We start from the raw sequence: 18,811 nt of genomic DNA on the forward strand, positions 1-18,811 counted from the left end.
CATCGACTGACAAATAGCCTGACTCGCAAGGGAGTGCTGCTACATCGACTGACAAATAGCCTGACCCGCAAGGGAGTGCTGCTACATCGACTGAGGGTTTGGTTGGGGCAGGCAGTCTATCATTATTAAAAAAAAAAAATTCCGGTCTTGCATTTTAATTTTTACTTTTTGTCAACAAAATATGGAAAAAACTTTCGGACAACATCTACGGGTTGTATATATATACATTTATATATACATATATATATACATATACACATATATATATACATATATATATAAATATATATATATATATATATATATATATATATATATATATATATATATATATATATATATATATATATATATATGTATGTATATGTGTATATGTATATATATATATTTATATATAGGCTTCAGCAGGAATGGCGGGCTATAGCCTGCGCCTACCTCCACACCCGTACAAATCATTTACATGAAATAAAGCCCCTGCAAAACATAAGTTTTTGGTAAAAATAAAGTTAAATATTTTTATGTTTTTATTTAGTTATTTTTTTAAAAACTTCTCAATTTATGTAATTTTGTAAAACTGTTTGTTTTACTAGTTAAAAAACGAAACTATTTCATTCAGAATATGCTAAAAAAAATTACGAATTTTTTTTTTTGAATATTCTGATGTAAATAAAATAAAAAATTGAACAAGTTATTTCAAACAACTTTAACTGTTCTGTATTTTTCTGTGTTATGTTAAAAGATAATTAGTATGTTAAAAAGCAGGCAAAACATGCATGTGTTGCTAAAGAATTTAACATAATAGTCTGGGTTTTCAGTATTCTTTGGAAATTTGTAAACTTATACAATAAGAACTGTTAGATAATAAAGACTTTTTTGTATAACCACACATTTTGCTTAATTGATTGATAAACTAGTTTGTCATACTTTAATGTTGTTTAAAATAGTGCGTATTTCCTTCACACTTCTGCGTTAACTTCCTGTTTTTTTTTGAAAAAGGCGGCAGTTTATTTATTATGCTAATATAACTCGTTATTAAAAATCGAATATCTCATTTATAATCAACTGACTGCTAATCGATTTTTATAATATAAATTTTTACAAAAACGACAAGCAGCTATTTTTGATCCAATAATTCAACCTGCTAAATGGAAAAAAAGGCAACATTGATTATGATAGTTTAAGCAGTGAATGGGAAACACCTGAATCGAGTGAAAATAAAGAAACTGCATTTGATTTTGAAATTGAAGATATTTTGGGCTAACTTATCTAAAATGAATATTTATAAATAATATATATCTATAATATTCCTTCTGTATGATAAAAATAATACAATATGATTTCTTCATATTTTATTTTTGTTTTTATACTTGCGCTATATTTAATACATTTAAATATATTTTACAGCAATAAACCTGATATATAAAATGATACTGCATTTAATACCCTTCTATTGGTTCTATTCATAAAAAAATGTAAAAAAGATTTTTTTTTAAAATTCATATAAAGCTTTTTTTATACACGCCTATATTATATAAGAAGAATATATTTAAGAAGTATATATACCAGAATCTTAAAAAATCTATTTGTACGAAGTCTCTTAGAAATAAAAAATTTGATTACCTCAAATTTTAACTTTCATATCACATCAACATAACATAGTTTCTCCTGATTTTCAAAAAGAATATAAAATCAATTACGAGTTCATAAAAGAGTATGACAGTAAATTGAATGGAAACAATAGTAATAATTAAAACTTTAGTCTAAACAGTTGAAAAACAATTGTAAAAGAATGGAACTCTTTGATTCAAGGTTTATTTAAAAAAAGATTTCAATATAATTGTCACTATATCTTTATAGCTTAGAAATATCACGGTTAAATTTTCCAAATTTAATTTATTTTACAAAGAAAAATGAATCAACTAAGGAAGTGCAATAAAAAATGTTATATTTTATTCCATTTTTTTAATAAGACAATATATCAATACTCAAATAGATCTTGCAAAATTGCTACATTCATTGCCAAATTTTTTAAGCAAACATCAAGATGCTTGAATAAAGAAACATGATGGCTGCGAAAGTTGTTTTTCTGCCATTTTTTATGTCGCTTGCAAGTTATTGGTTTGACTATATCTGGAATAAACTCAACAAAAATCCAATTATACAACTGATAAAACTGGAGAATAAAAGAAATAAATCTGAATAAAAATCGAGAAACAAAACCAAAACAAAAACATAATAACAAAAACTCACTAAGTAGTGCACACTAATAACTCTGAGTAAAAGATAAAAACTGCATTGTAACTTCGAAAAACTATTATCTAAACTTTCCAAGTATCCAACTATTCGAAGTTTAATTACCAAAGTTTTTTTAAATGATTTGTCACTCTCCTACTTGTTAATAGAGCGATTGTAGAAATTTTTATATGTGATGATATTTTCATTCACAAAGAAGAAGAGAAATGAATGAACTTTTATAATAATATAATTAAGATCATTCATTTTTATAAAATGAATATATGATGTATAACAGTTTTTTAAATATTGTTGTTTTATTAGAACGATTGATTACATTTTAACATTTGAATATTGTTTTTTATTTGTTATTTAATTAATTACTAAATTATTAAATAAAAATTAAATTAAAAAATTATTAAAAAAAAAACCTTAGGTTTTTTTATTTTAATTTTTTTTTTTAATTTCAGAATAAAATAAAATTTCATCAAAACATAATTTTAATTTTTCAAAAAAAAACCTGTGCAAGACTACCTAGGTGGGCGGCCCGCGAAGATGGGTTTAGACGGGCTATTTATAGCTCGTGCACTCATTTACTCCTGCCAAAGCCTCCCTCTCTATATATATATAATTTATTTAACTCTTATTTCGAAGGGTAGATCATTTTATTTATTAACTATTAATATTAAACAATAACTGAAATTACCAATCTTATATTAAAACTTGTTTTATATAAGAAATCAAAGCAATTTATTATACAAATCACCTTGATTACTTCAATTATACAAATCACCTTGATTTCTTAGATTATACAAATAATCTCAACACTGATATTATCTAGACATAAGCAAAACACCTTTATATTATATAAATGACCTTGATTTCTTACATCAAACTTATCGCCTTGAATTCTGAAACGATTTCAATATTAAAATTAAATATATCACTTTATATTTTCAAATGATTACCTTCATTTCTTGTATTAGCCAAATCATGTCCATTTCTTATATTTAATAAATCCTCAGGCAGAATTGAACTGCTTAAATTTGACACAATCATCTCATCCAACTTTTTGTGGATATTGTCTTCTGAGTGCAATATGCCAGCAAGTAAATTGCTAAGCGATTTTCTCAACTGCTGATATAGCCCAGATAAGTTGTATCTAAAGTCAAAAGTTTTTAATAGATTACAAGTCTCCTAAAATCCTGTTTATTTATTAGGCCCATAAAGGCTCCGAAAATACTGTTTATTTATTTAGGCCCATAAACTTAAACAGTTTTTAAACTTTTTGGAGGTCCAGGAATACAAAGTCCTATTAAAAACAAAAGAAAAATTCCTGAAATCCTTTTTTGGACTTCCTACCCCCGTATTGGATTTAACAGTAATTACAGTAAGAGTTAACTATTTATATGAATAGTAGTTAATCAGGACATGATTTTTTTAATTTTTGGTTACCTTTTCTTTGCACATGTTTTCATTTGTACATTTTACTCTCTATTGTGTACACACTGTTTATCCCTTACTCCCTTGAGATTTAGAAAGATTATTCTGAAACTAACATAAAAATCTTTCTTTATTATTCAATTTAATTAATAAATTGACTAAAAGAGCAGTATGTGCATTATTGACATTGTAATACAATAATAATATAATAAAAATAATACAATCAATAAAACATTTAGTATATTTAATAGCTTGAAGTGACATAACTATAATATATTTTATTAGGATGCAAGTGCTCGAGATATTGATCAAAAATAATAAGATTGTTATTTTGTGATAAGATAACTTTGGAGGCTACTGTATGTATGTATGTATGTATGTATGTATGTATGTATGTATGTATGTATGTATGTATGTATATAGATTTTTTTAGTTGATAGTAAAAATACTTGATTAGACAAATTTTTGGTGAGAGGTAAAATGCAATATTAAATTTTACTAAAACTTCTCTGAGTATACATTAAGCAGTTGTTACATTGCAATAATTACCCATTTAGATAAAATTTAATTACTTTATACCTACCGCTCTTTTGTAAGTTTATTAACATCATTTTGAAGAATTGCAACCAGGTTTGAACTTTCTTGCTCTTGACGATCATGTCGTTCAAACATAAGCTCATTTTTGGAAATAAGTTCTTTAACGTTTGCATTTAACTATTAAATACCATACATACAATATAAAATTTAATATATGCAATATAAACAGCATACATAAGTATAACACTTGAAAACTAAAAAAAAAAACTAAAAAACTTACTCATACCACAAAAATATATGCGTTAAAAAAATATATAAATTAAAAATATATGAACTGTATACTAATAAATTTAACTATCCAGCTGATTAATATTATGAATGCCAATCTTTTTTGTTCCATATAAACTTTTTAGTAATGACATTTTGAAATACATTTATTAGTCTTTCTTATTTTTATACATTATACATTACATACATTATACATTTATACATTAGTCTTTCTTATTTTTCTTTTTTTTTAAATTCTACCTCATCAAAAATGAATTTAAAGACGTAAATTTTTTATGCTTGACAATACTTTTGTGTTCTGATACTTTCTAATTCTTTTTATAATATATTATTTTAATTTTTATGTTATTTTACTACTATTAGGAATCAGACATCAAGATGCCTGATCCCTAATATAATATGATATTTACTTAGGTTCATTCTAAACCTTTCTAATACCTACTAGACTGTTACAAATGACTAACATGGATGACATTATAGGCAGAGATGTTTTGAGTTATTTTTTTACCAAAAATAATTTGTTTTTTTAATTACCATTTTTCTCAATTTAAAAACTGATTTAAAATTTATTTTTTGGCGGATGCAAGATACTTGGCTTCATTGGACTTCTATAGATGCAGTTTTGTCAAATAAATTTGAGTTAAAATAAATACATGTTGTGTTAAGACAAAAACTAAGGATGTAGTTAAGAAAAAAAAATTATTTCATATAACAGTATTTATCTATGAAAATTAAATAAAAATAATATATATCACATAGGTACACTTGGTAGAATTTTTCTTTTTGGTCAGAACTTGTTAGGTAAATAAAAAATTGTTAGGGAAAGGGTGTGAAGAATTTTGAAATCATTGAAGTAGACCATTGTACAAATTAAGTTAGAAAACACAAGTTTATAATAACTATTTAATATAATAAAGTAGTCTGTGGTCACATTGAAGGTAGAAAGAAAATATAAAATTCCTGTTTGCTATCCAACTTTGAATTCAAAATTGAATTAAATTTAAATGACAAAACTTTAAAAAAACAAAACAACAGGTAGTTAGCCATTTGATAAATCAGAAAAAAAAACTTTATTTGTTAAATCTTCTGATGGAACTAAACTAAATAAAACGAAATTCAATTAATATTTAACTAAATTAGACTAAAAACTAAAAAAGACTAAAAAATTAAACTATAATATTATACAGAATCTTATTACTATTGAAAGTTATTAGCACAGTAAAATAACAAAATCCATTTATGACTCTCATTAGCTAGAAATTACTGCAATGTATGAAAAACAGATGTCACCCCCTCCCTCTCTCTGTAAGATCTCATTGAGACAGCCCTGTCAGTGCGTATGGAAGTATGTTTATTGAAGAACTATAGGGGTCAGAAAAAAGCTCAATTAAAAAGTAAAAAATTACTAAATTGCTTAAAAACTGTAAATAATAATATTTCAAGAAAATATACAAATATTTGATATTTCCTTAGACTTTTCTTATAAATACATAAATATACCTAATATTTTTTATAATTTATAATAATACATAATTATTATAATTTAATCTAAATACGAGTTTAGAGTAAACATGAGTCACTATTTAGAACATATTTTTAAAGCTAACATAAAATTTGTTTAAATACTTAAAATTTTCAGTACAGATTTTTTCATTTTTTAAAAAAAAATGTATAACTATGTTAAAAATAGTTTTGGCACAAACATTTTAAGTTCTAGTAATAGCATGAACGCTTTATGTTCTTTTCATGGCATGAATGTTTTATGTTCTAGTCATAGCATGAACATTTTATGTTTTTGTCATGGATAAGCGCTTTAAATGAACATTTAATAATTTATATTTTAGAAATTTAACTTCAAAACCAACTTTGTTTCAGTAATATGCTGCATTAATTTGTTCTAGTAATACATTTCAGTAATTTGTTCTAATAGTATGCTGTAGTAATTTGTTGCAGTAATACATTTTAGTAACTTGTTTCAATAACATTTTGCAGTCATACATTTCAGCAATTTGTTTCATAAATACGTTGCAGAAATCCATTGCAGTAATACATTTCAGAAATTTGATCCAATAAAACTATTTGAAAAATAATTGCAAAAGAAAAAAAATTCACATTCAATTAAAATGATTTATTTTATGAGTTTAATAAATGATTTTGAAACATGATTTTGAGATGAATGAGGACATTGAGACCAGGATGTGATTCATTAAACTATGAAATGATTGTAAGAAAGTTCTTAGAGAAAGTTTAAAATGGAGTAAACAAAATGGCAGCTCAAGTCACCCAAAAAGAGACAACAATAACAATTAGGAAAGATGGATAGATAATGGACTAAAGTGCTTTTATGTTTTCCTGATTAATACAATTTACAGTTGTTTTTTTTTACAAGTTTTCCCACTTTTTTTTTTTTTCTTCTTTGCTTTTTGTTAACTGGCAACTTAAATAATGGTTGTTTGCGACTTGAATAATTGCTTGCAGTCTTATTGGTAGTCAATTAAGAAAAAAAACAAAAAACAGTAAAATTGCAAAAAATAAAATCATTAGTCAATCTATACAACAATTTGGCATTTTTACTAATAATATGACAAAATGATTGGATGCACCAATTAGTCCAACTTTTAGTCAGAATGATAAAAAAATCTGCACAAACCTCATCAATTTCTTTTTCTTTTACTTCAATAGTTTGTCGTAACTGAAGTTTTTCACGCTGAAATTGTTTTGAAAAATAAAAATTAAAAAAAATTCAAATTAGTGTTATTTTTAATAATTATAACAATAAAATTATTAAAAAAATTTTGTAAAAAGTAGCTGTTAATGTTGGGTGTAAAGTTGGTAAGATAGTTCAAAAAAAAATTTTTTTTTTTGAAACACCTTACTAACATACACCCAACTGCATTTGTCCAGTGGATACATACCAGAATGTAATAACAGTAAGGTGCAATAATAGTGTGGTGCAACAGTACTAAGGTTTTGTTATTTACTTAATTCTAGTTATACCAACACCCAATAATATGCTGGGTGTTGAATTAACTAGAACTGACATCACTAAACAATTCACGAAACAAACAATTACTACAATTACTACCAAAAACTATTACTTTAGGAATAATATCTAGGATACTATAAAGATGAATTAGAAATAATATTTAAAATACTAAAAAAATGACAAATAAAATCGAACAATGGCTTGGGCCATTGTTCGATTTTATTTGATATTATCCAGAGGTGAGCTTATATAAGCTCACCTCTGGATAATATCATCAAGTATCCATTATTAAGAACATCTTGGTTTGTGGAAACTATTTTTTGACCACAAGTTTAACATCCGAATCTTTTTTTAGTTTTTTAGTATTGTAACCTACTATAGTAATAGTAGCTTCTATGTTATCTTCAGCAAGCTGACACTATCTCTGTAGACAACAAGGCTAATAGCCTTGCTGTTACATCATTATTATACGATTGGGGGAGGGGGGGAGGGGTGATCATAAAACTTTTTTCAGTAATATGGAATATTTTAATAGTAATTGGAATATTCCATCATTTAGTGGTGCCACATGGTCGTAAATAATTTGATTGGTCCCTAATGAAAAGAAAAAAAAGTTTTTCAAAAGTATGTAATGTTAGGTCAGAAAAAAGAAGCAAAACTTTATAAAAATTTAAATATATTAAACTTTTTATAAAAAAATAAGTTTTTTGACATTTTCAAAAAATTTAAAAAGCTTTTTAAAGTTTTCTTAAATGAATTTTTTTTAGAAATGATTTTTTAAAATATGAATTTAAAATTAAACTTCTTTTAAGAACAAACACAACATTCTTCTAAAAATTTTTTTTTTAAATGACCAATCAAATCTTTTAAGGCCATGTGGCACCACTTAATGATGAAATATTATAAAGATTTTTTGCACACTACATTAGTACATCAATAGGAACATAGTTAGGTGGGTCTGAAAAAAAGTATTACTGAAAAAGTTATTTGAGCAACACTCTATTATTCATTCTCCATCATATAAAGATATTTTGATAGATATTCGCTTGCCTAAATTAAATAGACTTTTTTCTAAACTTAGTTACTAATCCGTGTCTCTTATTTTTCTAAACTTAGTTATTAATCTGTGTCTCTATGCTATAATTAATTTGATCTGTTTTTAATTTTTAAATATTTTTTTTAACTAGAATAGTTATAACCAAAATATTTTCTTTAACTAGAATAGTCATTATAACTAAAAATATTTTACATAAAAATATATTTATACTTAACATAAAAGTTTATAAAAATATAGAAATATATTACATTATTTGTAATTGATCTTATTCTCTTTAAGGATTCAAACAAAACTTAAATAATGTTATATATTACTAGAGGTTAGGGTGTTATACCACAACATAATAATATAATAAAAAGGTATAATACCTTAAAACAATGCAAAAAAGTAGCAAAAATTAAGATTTTAAATTGCAATTTTAGTTTACACCAGATCAGTATTATTTGCAATTAATTATTTTTTAGTTATTATTTTATTTGTTTACCTCCAAATGAACAATATCTTTTTCCAATAACTTAATTTTTTCTTCTATTTTCCTGTGTTCTACCTCATACTTTTCAGTTTGATGCTCGTGTAACTGTTTAATCAGATTATCTTTTTTAGCTAACTCATCCAAAAGTTGCTTTTTTTCAATATTAAACCTCTCTTGGATGATCATTGTTTCATCATTTTCAGTTCTGATCTTTTCATCAAATGAGTTTTCAAGATTCATTCGCTCTTTTTGATACTGATCTTCTAATGATTCTCTCAACTGCATTAAATCAACTTGATGCTTTTTATGGATAGTTTCATGGTACTCTTCATTTTCTTTTTTTAAGTCTTGTGCTTGTTTCTCTTTAGCAATCAATTTCAAAGTAAGTTGTTCAATATCTTTTTTCAAATCTTCCAATTCCTTTAATCATGAAAATAGTAAAAATTGAAATAAAAAAAATCATCCAAAAAAATTATTCAACAATGTAAAAACTTGTAAAAACTGACAAAAAAGTTATTTTTTTATTATTATTTTATTATTCAACAATGTAAAAACTTGTAAAAACTGAATGACAAAAAATTTATTTTTTTGTCATTCAGTTTTTACAAGTTTACATAACAAAAAAATTTTTTTTTTTAAATTATAAATTTTGTGCAAAAAAATACACAGAAAACATGAATTTTATTTATAAAATCAATAATGTATATAGTGTGTAAACAAATTAACCTGCTCATGTACTGCTAACAACTCATCTTTTATTCTATCTTTTTCAAGTTCCATGCTAGCTACTACTGCAGTTATTTGTTCAGTATTCTTTTGTTGAAACTCTTCTTGCATTGATTGCAATAAGCGATTGTGCTTTTCCTATAATAACACGCAGTAAAATTTTATGACACTTCATATAGTAAAAAATACTATTACACCAGGTGTAATATATTATTACACCTTGTGTAATAGTATATTCTTTACAATGGATGTCAACAACTAAAAAAAGTTAATTCAGAAAATCTCCATCCTTTTTACTTATACATGTAGATAGAATGCATTTTTACTTTGAATTAGAGTTTAAACTTTAAAAGTGCGTTATTTATACACATATTATAACTTTTAAAATAAAAACAATAAATGGAGTTTAAAAAAATTTAGGTTATTATCTTATTAACTTTTATTAATAAATTAATATGTTATATTTTTTTTTTATTTTATTAATTTTATAAAAACTTTATTTACTAGCATATTTTAAAAAAGATGTTTAACTGATATAAAAAATTTAATAAACAGAGTAAACTGGGGTAAGAGTAAACAAAAATAAAAGTGAATAGTTTAGCAATTTTGTTTGTTTTTTTGCATTCATTTTAAAAGCTAAAACAAAAAGTCTTTAAAAATGAGAGAATATTGTAGAGAATTTTGTGATTTATTTAAATGAATAAAAATTGCTTTAAAAAGTATATTTTTGCCTTAGCAAACTTTAAAAATTCTGACCCTAGTAAAACAATATATATATTTTTCAAAAAATCAACTTTAAAATTCCCAAAACTAAAATTAAGTTTTACTAAACTAAAAATCCTGTTTTGTAGAAAATTTTATGACGATAAAAATTCTCTTTTTCAAAAATGAATTTGCTAGTTATAAAAAAAATATAAAAAGTTTATAAAAAAAGTTATAAGCGAAAAACTTAAAAAAAGATAAATGTTTTTCGGGGGAAGAGTAAACATACTAATTGCTCACACTTAAATTAAGATATGCGTAAATTAATTAATAATTATTAATTAAAGCATAACTAAATATGATGGCCTTTGCTATCTATCTAAAAATTTTCAAAACAAAAATCACTTGTACTTACATTCATAAATCACAAATAACCTACACTGAAGTGAAATTACAACTTGCAGTAGAACAAATCAAAAAAGGTGAAATATCACTCAGTAAAGCTTCAGAGGCATACAACATACCAAAAGCAACTCTTCACAAGCTTGTGCATAAGAAAGTTCAATCACATGGTAAAGGAACAACAACTGTGCTAAGTACAACATTTGAATCATATCCTGGTCATATTTATAATATAATTGGAAAATTTTTTCCTAATAACATCTGGAAAAAATCTGGAAAAATATTTTAAAGACATTTCCGGGAAAAATCTGGGAATAAAAACGCTTTTTGTCTATTGGAGAATATCTAGGGTGACCATTGTCCTGATTTTATGCAGGAGAAATTTTTTGCAAACAAAGAGCGTTTTTCTAAATGGCACTAAGTCACATTTTTATTGTTTTGAAAAAAACAAAAAAAAACTCATTATCCGGTGAAGATTCAAAAAATCAAATTTTTTAATGATGCTAGCATAGTTACATTTTTCAATAAAAAATTTGAAAAAACTCAACTTTTGAAAAAATGGACTTAGCGCCTTTTAGAAAAACGCTCTTCAATTAGATCAATGTTTTTATATATAACCATTTATAAAACATATAATGACCGAATAAAAAAAAACAAATAAATAAATAAAAAAAGAATCTCAATAAGTAAACACTTTAAAAGTCTAACTTATGTTTGATTTATTTTAAAAGCAAAATTAATATTAGTGCTATAAGTATTAGATATGTAAATTTAAAAGTTATGATACAAGTTTTACTGATACAATCTTAAAACTAAAACAACTATTTTTATTTTTTATTTGGATTTAGTTAGAAAATAGTGCAAATAAATTTGATTTCATGGTAAATGAAAACGAAATATTTTAATGGAAATAAAAATAAAAAAAGTAGAAAAGCGGTATTCTTTGTTTAATTAAAACTTTTATTTTGCCTTGTCTTCAGTTGAACTAAAACGCAAATCTTTTTTCAAGGGGAAAACCCTAATTGTGAAATTGTTTGAAAATTGTTTAAAAAACTACATTTAAGTACATTTATTATTCAAACCAGATGTTTTACAACGAAAAATATTAAATTTATATTAACCTCTTAACCAGAAGTATAATGGCAAAACAATAAATGTTTTTTTGTTAATATCTTAATAAATAGATTGATTTGGTAATATTTATTAACACAAAACTTATTTTGTAATTTAAATACACATACCCAGCCGGCATTTGGTCCTTAAAAGACATTTTTTGAACGTTCAAAAGACTTTCAGAGAAAACACTTTTTGGGACTAAATGCCGGCTGGGTACATACATTTTTTAATAGGGCGTGTGAATAAAGAAAAGCAATTGCTCTTACTCAGCGTTTTTCAAGTAATTGCTCAGGTTTACATGAAGAAAATTTTTAGGGATCTTTATTCACGTAAAGCTGAGAAATTGCTCCAATTTGTCTCCGCACTTAAGAATCACTATAATAATAAATATAAGCGTTCAAATAAGAAAAAATTATTTGTACAAATAATGCCTCACCTAATTAAAATATAAAATAAAGTAATTGATAAATGATACCTTTACTGTTTTAATTGATGACAAAAATTACTGTTTTATTTGATGACAAAAAAAAAATTTTTAACTTGTATTTCCAGAAAACTATTTGGATATCCAAAAAAATAAAAATTTATAGAATTATCCGGAATTCCGGAAATATCTGGAAAAAGATAATCCCTGAAAACATGCTAATTGTTCAAACTTATGTAATTAATAATTATTAATTAAAACATAAATAAATATGATAGCCTTTGCTATCTATTTAAAAAATTTCAAAACAAAAATGACTTGTACTTACATTTATAAATTGCAAACAATTCACATTGAAGAGCAATTACAACTTGCAGTAGAACAAATCAAAAAAGGTGAAATATCACTCAGTGAAGCTTCAGAGGCACACAACATACCAAAAGCAACTCTTTACAAGCGTGTGCACAAGAAAGTTCAATCACATGATAAAGGTACAACTACTGTGCTAAGTACAACATTTGAATTTGTTTATGTTTCAGTACTTATCAGTTTAGCCGATTGGGGATTCTGCAGAAGGTTTGCAGATGTCATCGCAATAGTTGGGAGTTATTTGGTATCTATTTCCACTAAATGGTATAGGAGGACAAGAATGGTGTCAAGGTTTTATGAAACGAGTAAGTCATAAATTAAATGTCAGAGTTACAGGCAATATTACGTCTCTCAGAACATTTTGTACCAAGGACAAAATAATAAATAATTTAAATACATTTCAAAAACAATTTCTTGAAGCAAGCATCAGCAATAACACTTTGTGCAATTTGTAGAATTTTGATGAAATTGGATTTCAGGCAATCATAGTGAACATATGATTTGCAGGCTTGGTGCTAAATGCCCTTTAAATTTGGTTGGTAACAACAAAAAAATTAATTACACAGACAGTAATTGTGTCAACGCTACCATTACCATTCTGCCACCATTTGTAGCTTGCAAATCAATATCATGTCTGTATAAAGATGGTGCATAGGGGGACCACAAAATACCCTATATTCACAACATCCAAGTCGGGTAGGATGGAAAAGAACTTTATTTAATGGCTCAGTAAAGTATTCATACCGGCAATCAAATTACTTCTAGGTAATTAGTTTGGTCTACTTAAATTGAGTAGTTTAATCAAATAATCAAACAATTTTTTTAATTACAGGTATTTACATTTTATTCTTGGACAGACACATCACACTACTTACAACGTTGCATGTATTTGCATTGACAATAACATCAGGCTGATATGTTTACCAGCTCAATTGTCCCACATAATTCAACGATTAGACATAGGTGTATATTGTCATGTTAAACAAGTTTAGCACAAATTACTTACAGAATTTTATGCAGCTACAAATTTCAACAACTTAACAAAAGGAAAGTTTCATTAAAAAAATTCAGCAAAATATTTTAGCTCCACTGACGCATTTACACAAACACAAGTTTCACTGGATTTCAAAATTACTGGATTTCAAAACACTGGTTTGTTTCCACCTAATATAAAGTTGATCAATCAATATTAAAATTTGCTCTAACATTTCAAGTACCATCAGAGCCTGCTTCATCATCTTCATCTGAGCCTGCTTCATCATCCTCAACTAAGCCTGCTTCATCATCCTCATCCCAGCCTATATCATCATCTAACATCACTCAGCATCAAACTCTAAAAATAAGCTAACTTCAAAATTTAATAACAACGCCAGTTGTTATTAAATTTTGTTTGACTCCTGCTCAAACATATCAAATGTTGCAACACTTCACAGAAATATTGGAAGGCAATTTGAAAAATGTTTTACAGTGCCACCATGTTGACACACAAAAAAAACCTAAGAGTCAACATTCTGAGAGTCAGTTTCTAAGTACAGAGGTGCTTGAGGAACAAAAGAAAAACAATAAGGCCGAAAAGTCAAAGCAATTAAAGAAACGCAAGATTGACTTCAGTGAAGCTTCAGAAACTCAGCAGATGCAACATTCAAAAACAACTGAGACAAGACAAAAACATCAAGAGGTGCAAAAAGTGTTGCAGAGTTTTGGAAAAACATTGGCAACTTAGAACAACATGTGAAACCAATATGAAGCTTTTAATTGCAAGTCTTGGGTTTGTCGACAGTGTTTAACCAAAAAAATACAAAATTGGGGAAGAGCTTTTTTGCATGAAAAAATGCTGCAGACCTGTTTCTGACTATGAAACAAATCAAACTTGTTTAATTAATAAAAAGTTTTTTTTTATATACTTGATTAGAATAGTTTTTTTGTAAAGTTAACTTCTAATTAAATTATTTTTTATTTTATTTTTATATAATGTAAAAAATTCTCTATAAAAAAAGAAACATTTTTTTCTTTAAAAAAATAATTGAATTTAAAGCTAAACCGTTTACTCTTACCACAGTTTACTCTAGTCTTTAAAAACTGTTATATTAATTTGTCAGCATTCCATCAAATACAACTAAAAAAATAATATAAAAATTAAACCATAGCAACAACTCATACTGTTAAATCTTGAAATATTAATGCATGCTTTTGGTTTATACTCTCAATGTCAAGAGCATGATGCTTCTGACTTTCCAACAATAACTGATGTTGTTCTTCGACTTTCTGTTCTACTAATCTTTCAAGCTCTTGTATCTTTTGAGAATGTTTATGCTCCATTTCTTCTTTAAGTTCTGTGAGATTCTTAAGATGCTTATTTAGCAGCGACTCTTCAACTTCTCTTAGGTCAGTATTTTGCTTCAGTTCTACTTCAAACAATTGATTTTTATATTTTGCTTCTATAACTGCAATATCCATCTGGAAAAATTAAAATAGAATAAATAAACAATATTAAAATATTTCATATCTGCAGTAAAATAAATTTTTTACAAAAGAAACACTTATCAACCTTTTAAAAGCTTATCAAATGTTAAGATATAAATTAAAATGATTTCCTGGTGTAAAAAGATTTATTTGTTTAGAATAATTTTAAACATAAGAGGAAGTTACTTAATAACTTTTTTTCTATTTATAGATACTAATTCATTAAGCTTTTACTTATTTGTCCATTAATGAAATTATGAGGAAGTTGGTTCATTGTTTAAACTTTCATTAAGCTGGTGTATAGTAAAGATTCTTTGAAAGAATTATTTTATTATAACATTAAAAAAAAAATTGTATATGTAAAAAAAAAAAATACAAATTACTTAAAGCTATTTATAAAAAAAAGAAAAAATTCTACTTCAGCAAATTTAAACAATAAAAATCACAGAAAATAAAAACTTCAGTCACTTGAAACTTTTCAGTAAGTGTTCTTTCAACATCTGCAATTTTCATAAAAAATTCTTCATCATGTGGATAATCGTCATCAGTGCATGTTGAAATATCTAAATTATATTATACAGTTTTTTATATTTAAGGGAAAAAAATAATAACAAAAAAAGTAATAAATAAATGTAAAAAAGACATGAATAGATAAATGAATAACACAGTCGCAGGTTTTAATAAATCATAATAAGCATGACATTTGATTGGTTATAGAACAAATACAATGACATGTACATGTGATTGGTTTTTATAAAATAAATTAGTTTAATTTTTAGAGTTAACTAACTTGAACTCTTTAAACTAAATAATTAAACAAGGTTTATACTTTACTACATTAGGATATAGTCCCTAAAGTAAACTTTCAACAAATGATTGGAAAAAAAGATTGTGAAAAGTGCCAATGAATAGATCGCACTTTGCAATCAATTCAACCTCAACCAATAGTAACCTCTTTAAGTACAAAAACCATTTTGAAAAATTGTTAAACAAAAAACATTCTATTCAATAATTTTATTTATTTTAGCTTTTGTATTATCTAAATAACTAAATAAAATGGTATAATTTAATATTTTTAAGCTTTTAATTATTTTTATAATTCTAATTAAAAAATGTTAAAATTCCTGCCATTGAGCTTAGTAATATTATAAATGATGAAATATAATCATGAAACTGCCATGAGTTTTGTAAAAGCTTAATTGCAAAAAAATTAATGCTTTTCACCATCCCTTGCTATACCAAGAGAATCTGTATCTTCCATAGTTACTATTAACAATGTTTCAACAGTTTGCTAGAACTTTAAATCCTATAAAATCTTATTTTATGAGGTAACATCACCTGTAGTAATAACTGCAGCAACTTTGTTCATAGCCTCTTCTGCAGTGTGTAGCTTAGACTTTAACTCTTGAACTTCATAGTCATGCTCTAAAAAAAATTATCAAAACTTTTGACAGTTTACTTAAAGATATATATATATTTTTTTTTGAGGGGAACTTTTTTTTTCTATTTTAAAATTTTTTGTTCATTTTAGTGGAAATACTTAAAATATTTTTTATTATGTAAAATAAAAAGTAATTGAAAAATAGTAATTGAATTTATGTTGTTGACCAATGTATGCTCAATAAGCAGCATGTGGTTGTGTTTCGGCAATTATCGATAAGCGCTCTCTTTACACCAACTAGGACTTTTTCTTCTAATATATATCTTTTTTAATTTCTCACTTTGAATTGCAGTTCCCAGATGTTTCTTCTCTTCAGTTGTAAAGTTCTAATGTCAATTGTTTTAAATACTATTTTTGCTTCATTAAGTGTAGTTATATTCTTGACAATAACTCATGAAATTAATTTTTGATTTGAAATTCAGTATTGACAATGAAAATAATCCATGAGTTTGATTCACTTTGATTTACTTTAAGACTGATGAAAACTAAATACCTGGTAATTAATTTTTTTCAAACTATTATTAAAGACTTATAACTGCACAATTTGCAATTATAATTAAATTTATTTAGACATATTGTTAAAGCATGACTGTATTTATATATTTTTTAAATATTGCTAAAAAACTTGGCATTGGAAGTGATCTTAAAAATTTTTAAGATCACTTCCAATGCCAAGAGAATCTGCGTGTATTTGTTATACGTAAATATGTAATATTTAAATTTTGATATAAATTATTATTTAATAATTTAATATAAATATGTAGTAATAATAATAATGTTAGATATTATTATTAAATTAAAAATTACAATATATAAAATACAAATTAAATAAACGCTAAAACATGATTGTATAGTTCATAGCCAAGAAATATTGCCATTTAAAACCAGCTATTGTTATTTCTATAAGAGGGAGATTGTTATTTCTATAAGAGTTTGTAATTTATATAAGAGGTGAGGTTTATTGTGAAATATATAAACACAGCATGATTACTTCTTAACTCGTCTCTATACAAATTAGGATGTCTACAAAAAATACCTGACATTTACTTATACAACAATGCCTTTTTGGATAAAAAAAAACTCTTTATACCCCAATACAAAACAAACTTAAAAATTAACTAAAAAAATTAAATATATATATTTTTTTATTTTTTAGTTTATTTTGTACATCAGCTCTTGAATCAAAAAAAATTAAAAATTACCAGCCTAAAACTGTTTTAGGTTGGCATCAAGTCGGCACAAAATTTTGAAATAGGGTTCGACAAATCAACTAACATGCAAACATTTAGCATAAAATTTACAGAAAAAAAACACTGTTCAAGTTTGCCAAGTTAAGAAATTTTTTTATTTTAAAGTCGACATTTGCTTTAAAATTTGAAAAATAAACAAATATTTTGCCAATTTCATTTTAAATATTTTATTTAGAATTAATAAAATGTTTGTTTTTCATTTTTAATTCAATTGTTTTTGTTTATAAATTAAATAAAAGGTTTGTATTTAGAATTTATATAGAACATTCATTTTGTCGTTTTATTTCAATTATTTTATAAGGAATTTCATTTCATTTTTATTTATTAAAATGTTCTTTATTTATTTTTTATTTTTAACTGTTGGTTTTAAAACTTAAATCAAAAGTTTGTTATTAAAATTTGATTAAAATGTTTGTCATTTTTATTCTAACTATTTTAGAGAGAGTTTGAAAAAAAAAAAAAAAACGTTAATTTTTTCGGCTTTTTATGAATTATTTAATTTTGAATCAATAAATATGTTCAATTTTTTTGTTTTTTATTTAACTATACTATTAGAATTTATATAAAATGATTGTTATGTTGTTATGTTAATTAAATGAAATTTAATAAAGATAACGGAATTCAAATAAAGTTTGTTTATTCATTTTTAATTTAATTATTTTATTTAAAATTTAAATAAAACCTTTGTTTCACCATTTTATTTTAAATTTTCTATTTAGAACTTAAATAAAACATTTTATTTCAAATAGTAAATAAAATTGAGTCTATATTTTAACATTTTTTTGTGACTTATGTACTCAAAAGTAATTTTTATTTAAGAAATGGGTATTTTTTTGACAAATGAAAAACATTTAACCAATTTGTAATAAATTTTATTATTCAAATATTACAACAAATATATTC

General features: G+C 24.9%; 1 protein-coding gene across 2 annotated transcripts in view; it reads right to left on the reverse strand.

Moving 5' to 3' along the window:
* The window catches only part of LOC100214852 (golgin subfamily B member 1), a 100,836-nt gene that overhangs the window by 45,122 nt on the left and 36,903 nt on the right, over nucleotides 1-18,811 (reverse strand). For both annotated transcript variants that reach the window (XM_065811006.1, XM_065811007.1), the window contains exons 14-21: nucleotides 16,556-16,642; nucleotides 15,686-15,780; nucleotides 14,915-15,211; nucleotides 9,742-9,879; nucleotides 9,028-9,435; nucleotides 7,151-7,207; nucleotides 4,259-4,389; nucleotides 3,201-3,394 (exon numbers count right to left, since the gene is read on the reverse strand). In XM_065811006.1, coding sequence (XP_065667078.1) covers nucleotides 3,201-3,394; nucleotides 4,259-4,389; nucleotides 7,151-7,207; nucleotides 9,028-9,435; nucleotides 9,742-9,879; nucleotides 14,915-15,211; nucleotides 15,686-15,780; nucleotides 16,556-16,642 — 1,407 coding nt within the window. The remainder of the gene's footprint in view (nucleotides 1-3,200; nucleotides 3,395-4,258; nucleotides 4,390-7,150; nucleotides 7,208-9,027; nucleotides 9,436-9,741; nucleotides 9,880-14,914; nucleotides 15,212-15,685; nucleotides 15,781-16,555; nucleotides 16,643-18,811) is intronic.

This window comes from Hydra vulgaris, chromosome 11 (assembly GCF_038396675.1).
Source record: "Hydra vulgaris chromosome 11, alternate assembly HydraT2T_AEP".
Classification (NCBI taxonomy): domain Eukaryota; kingdom Metazoa; phylum Cnidaria; class Hydrozoa; order Anthoathecata; family Hydridae; genus Hydra; species Hydra vulgaris.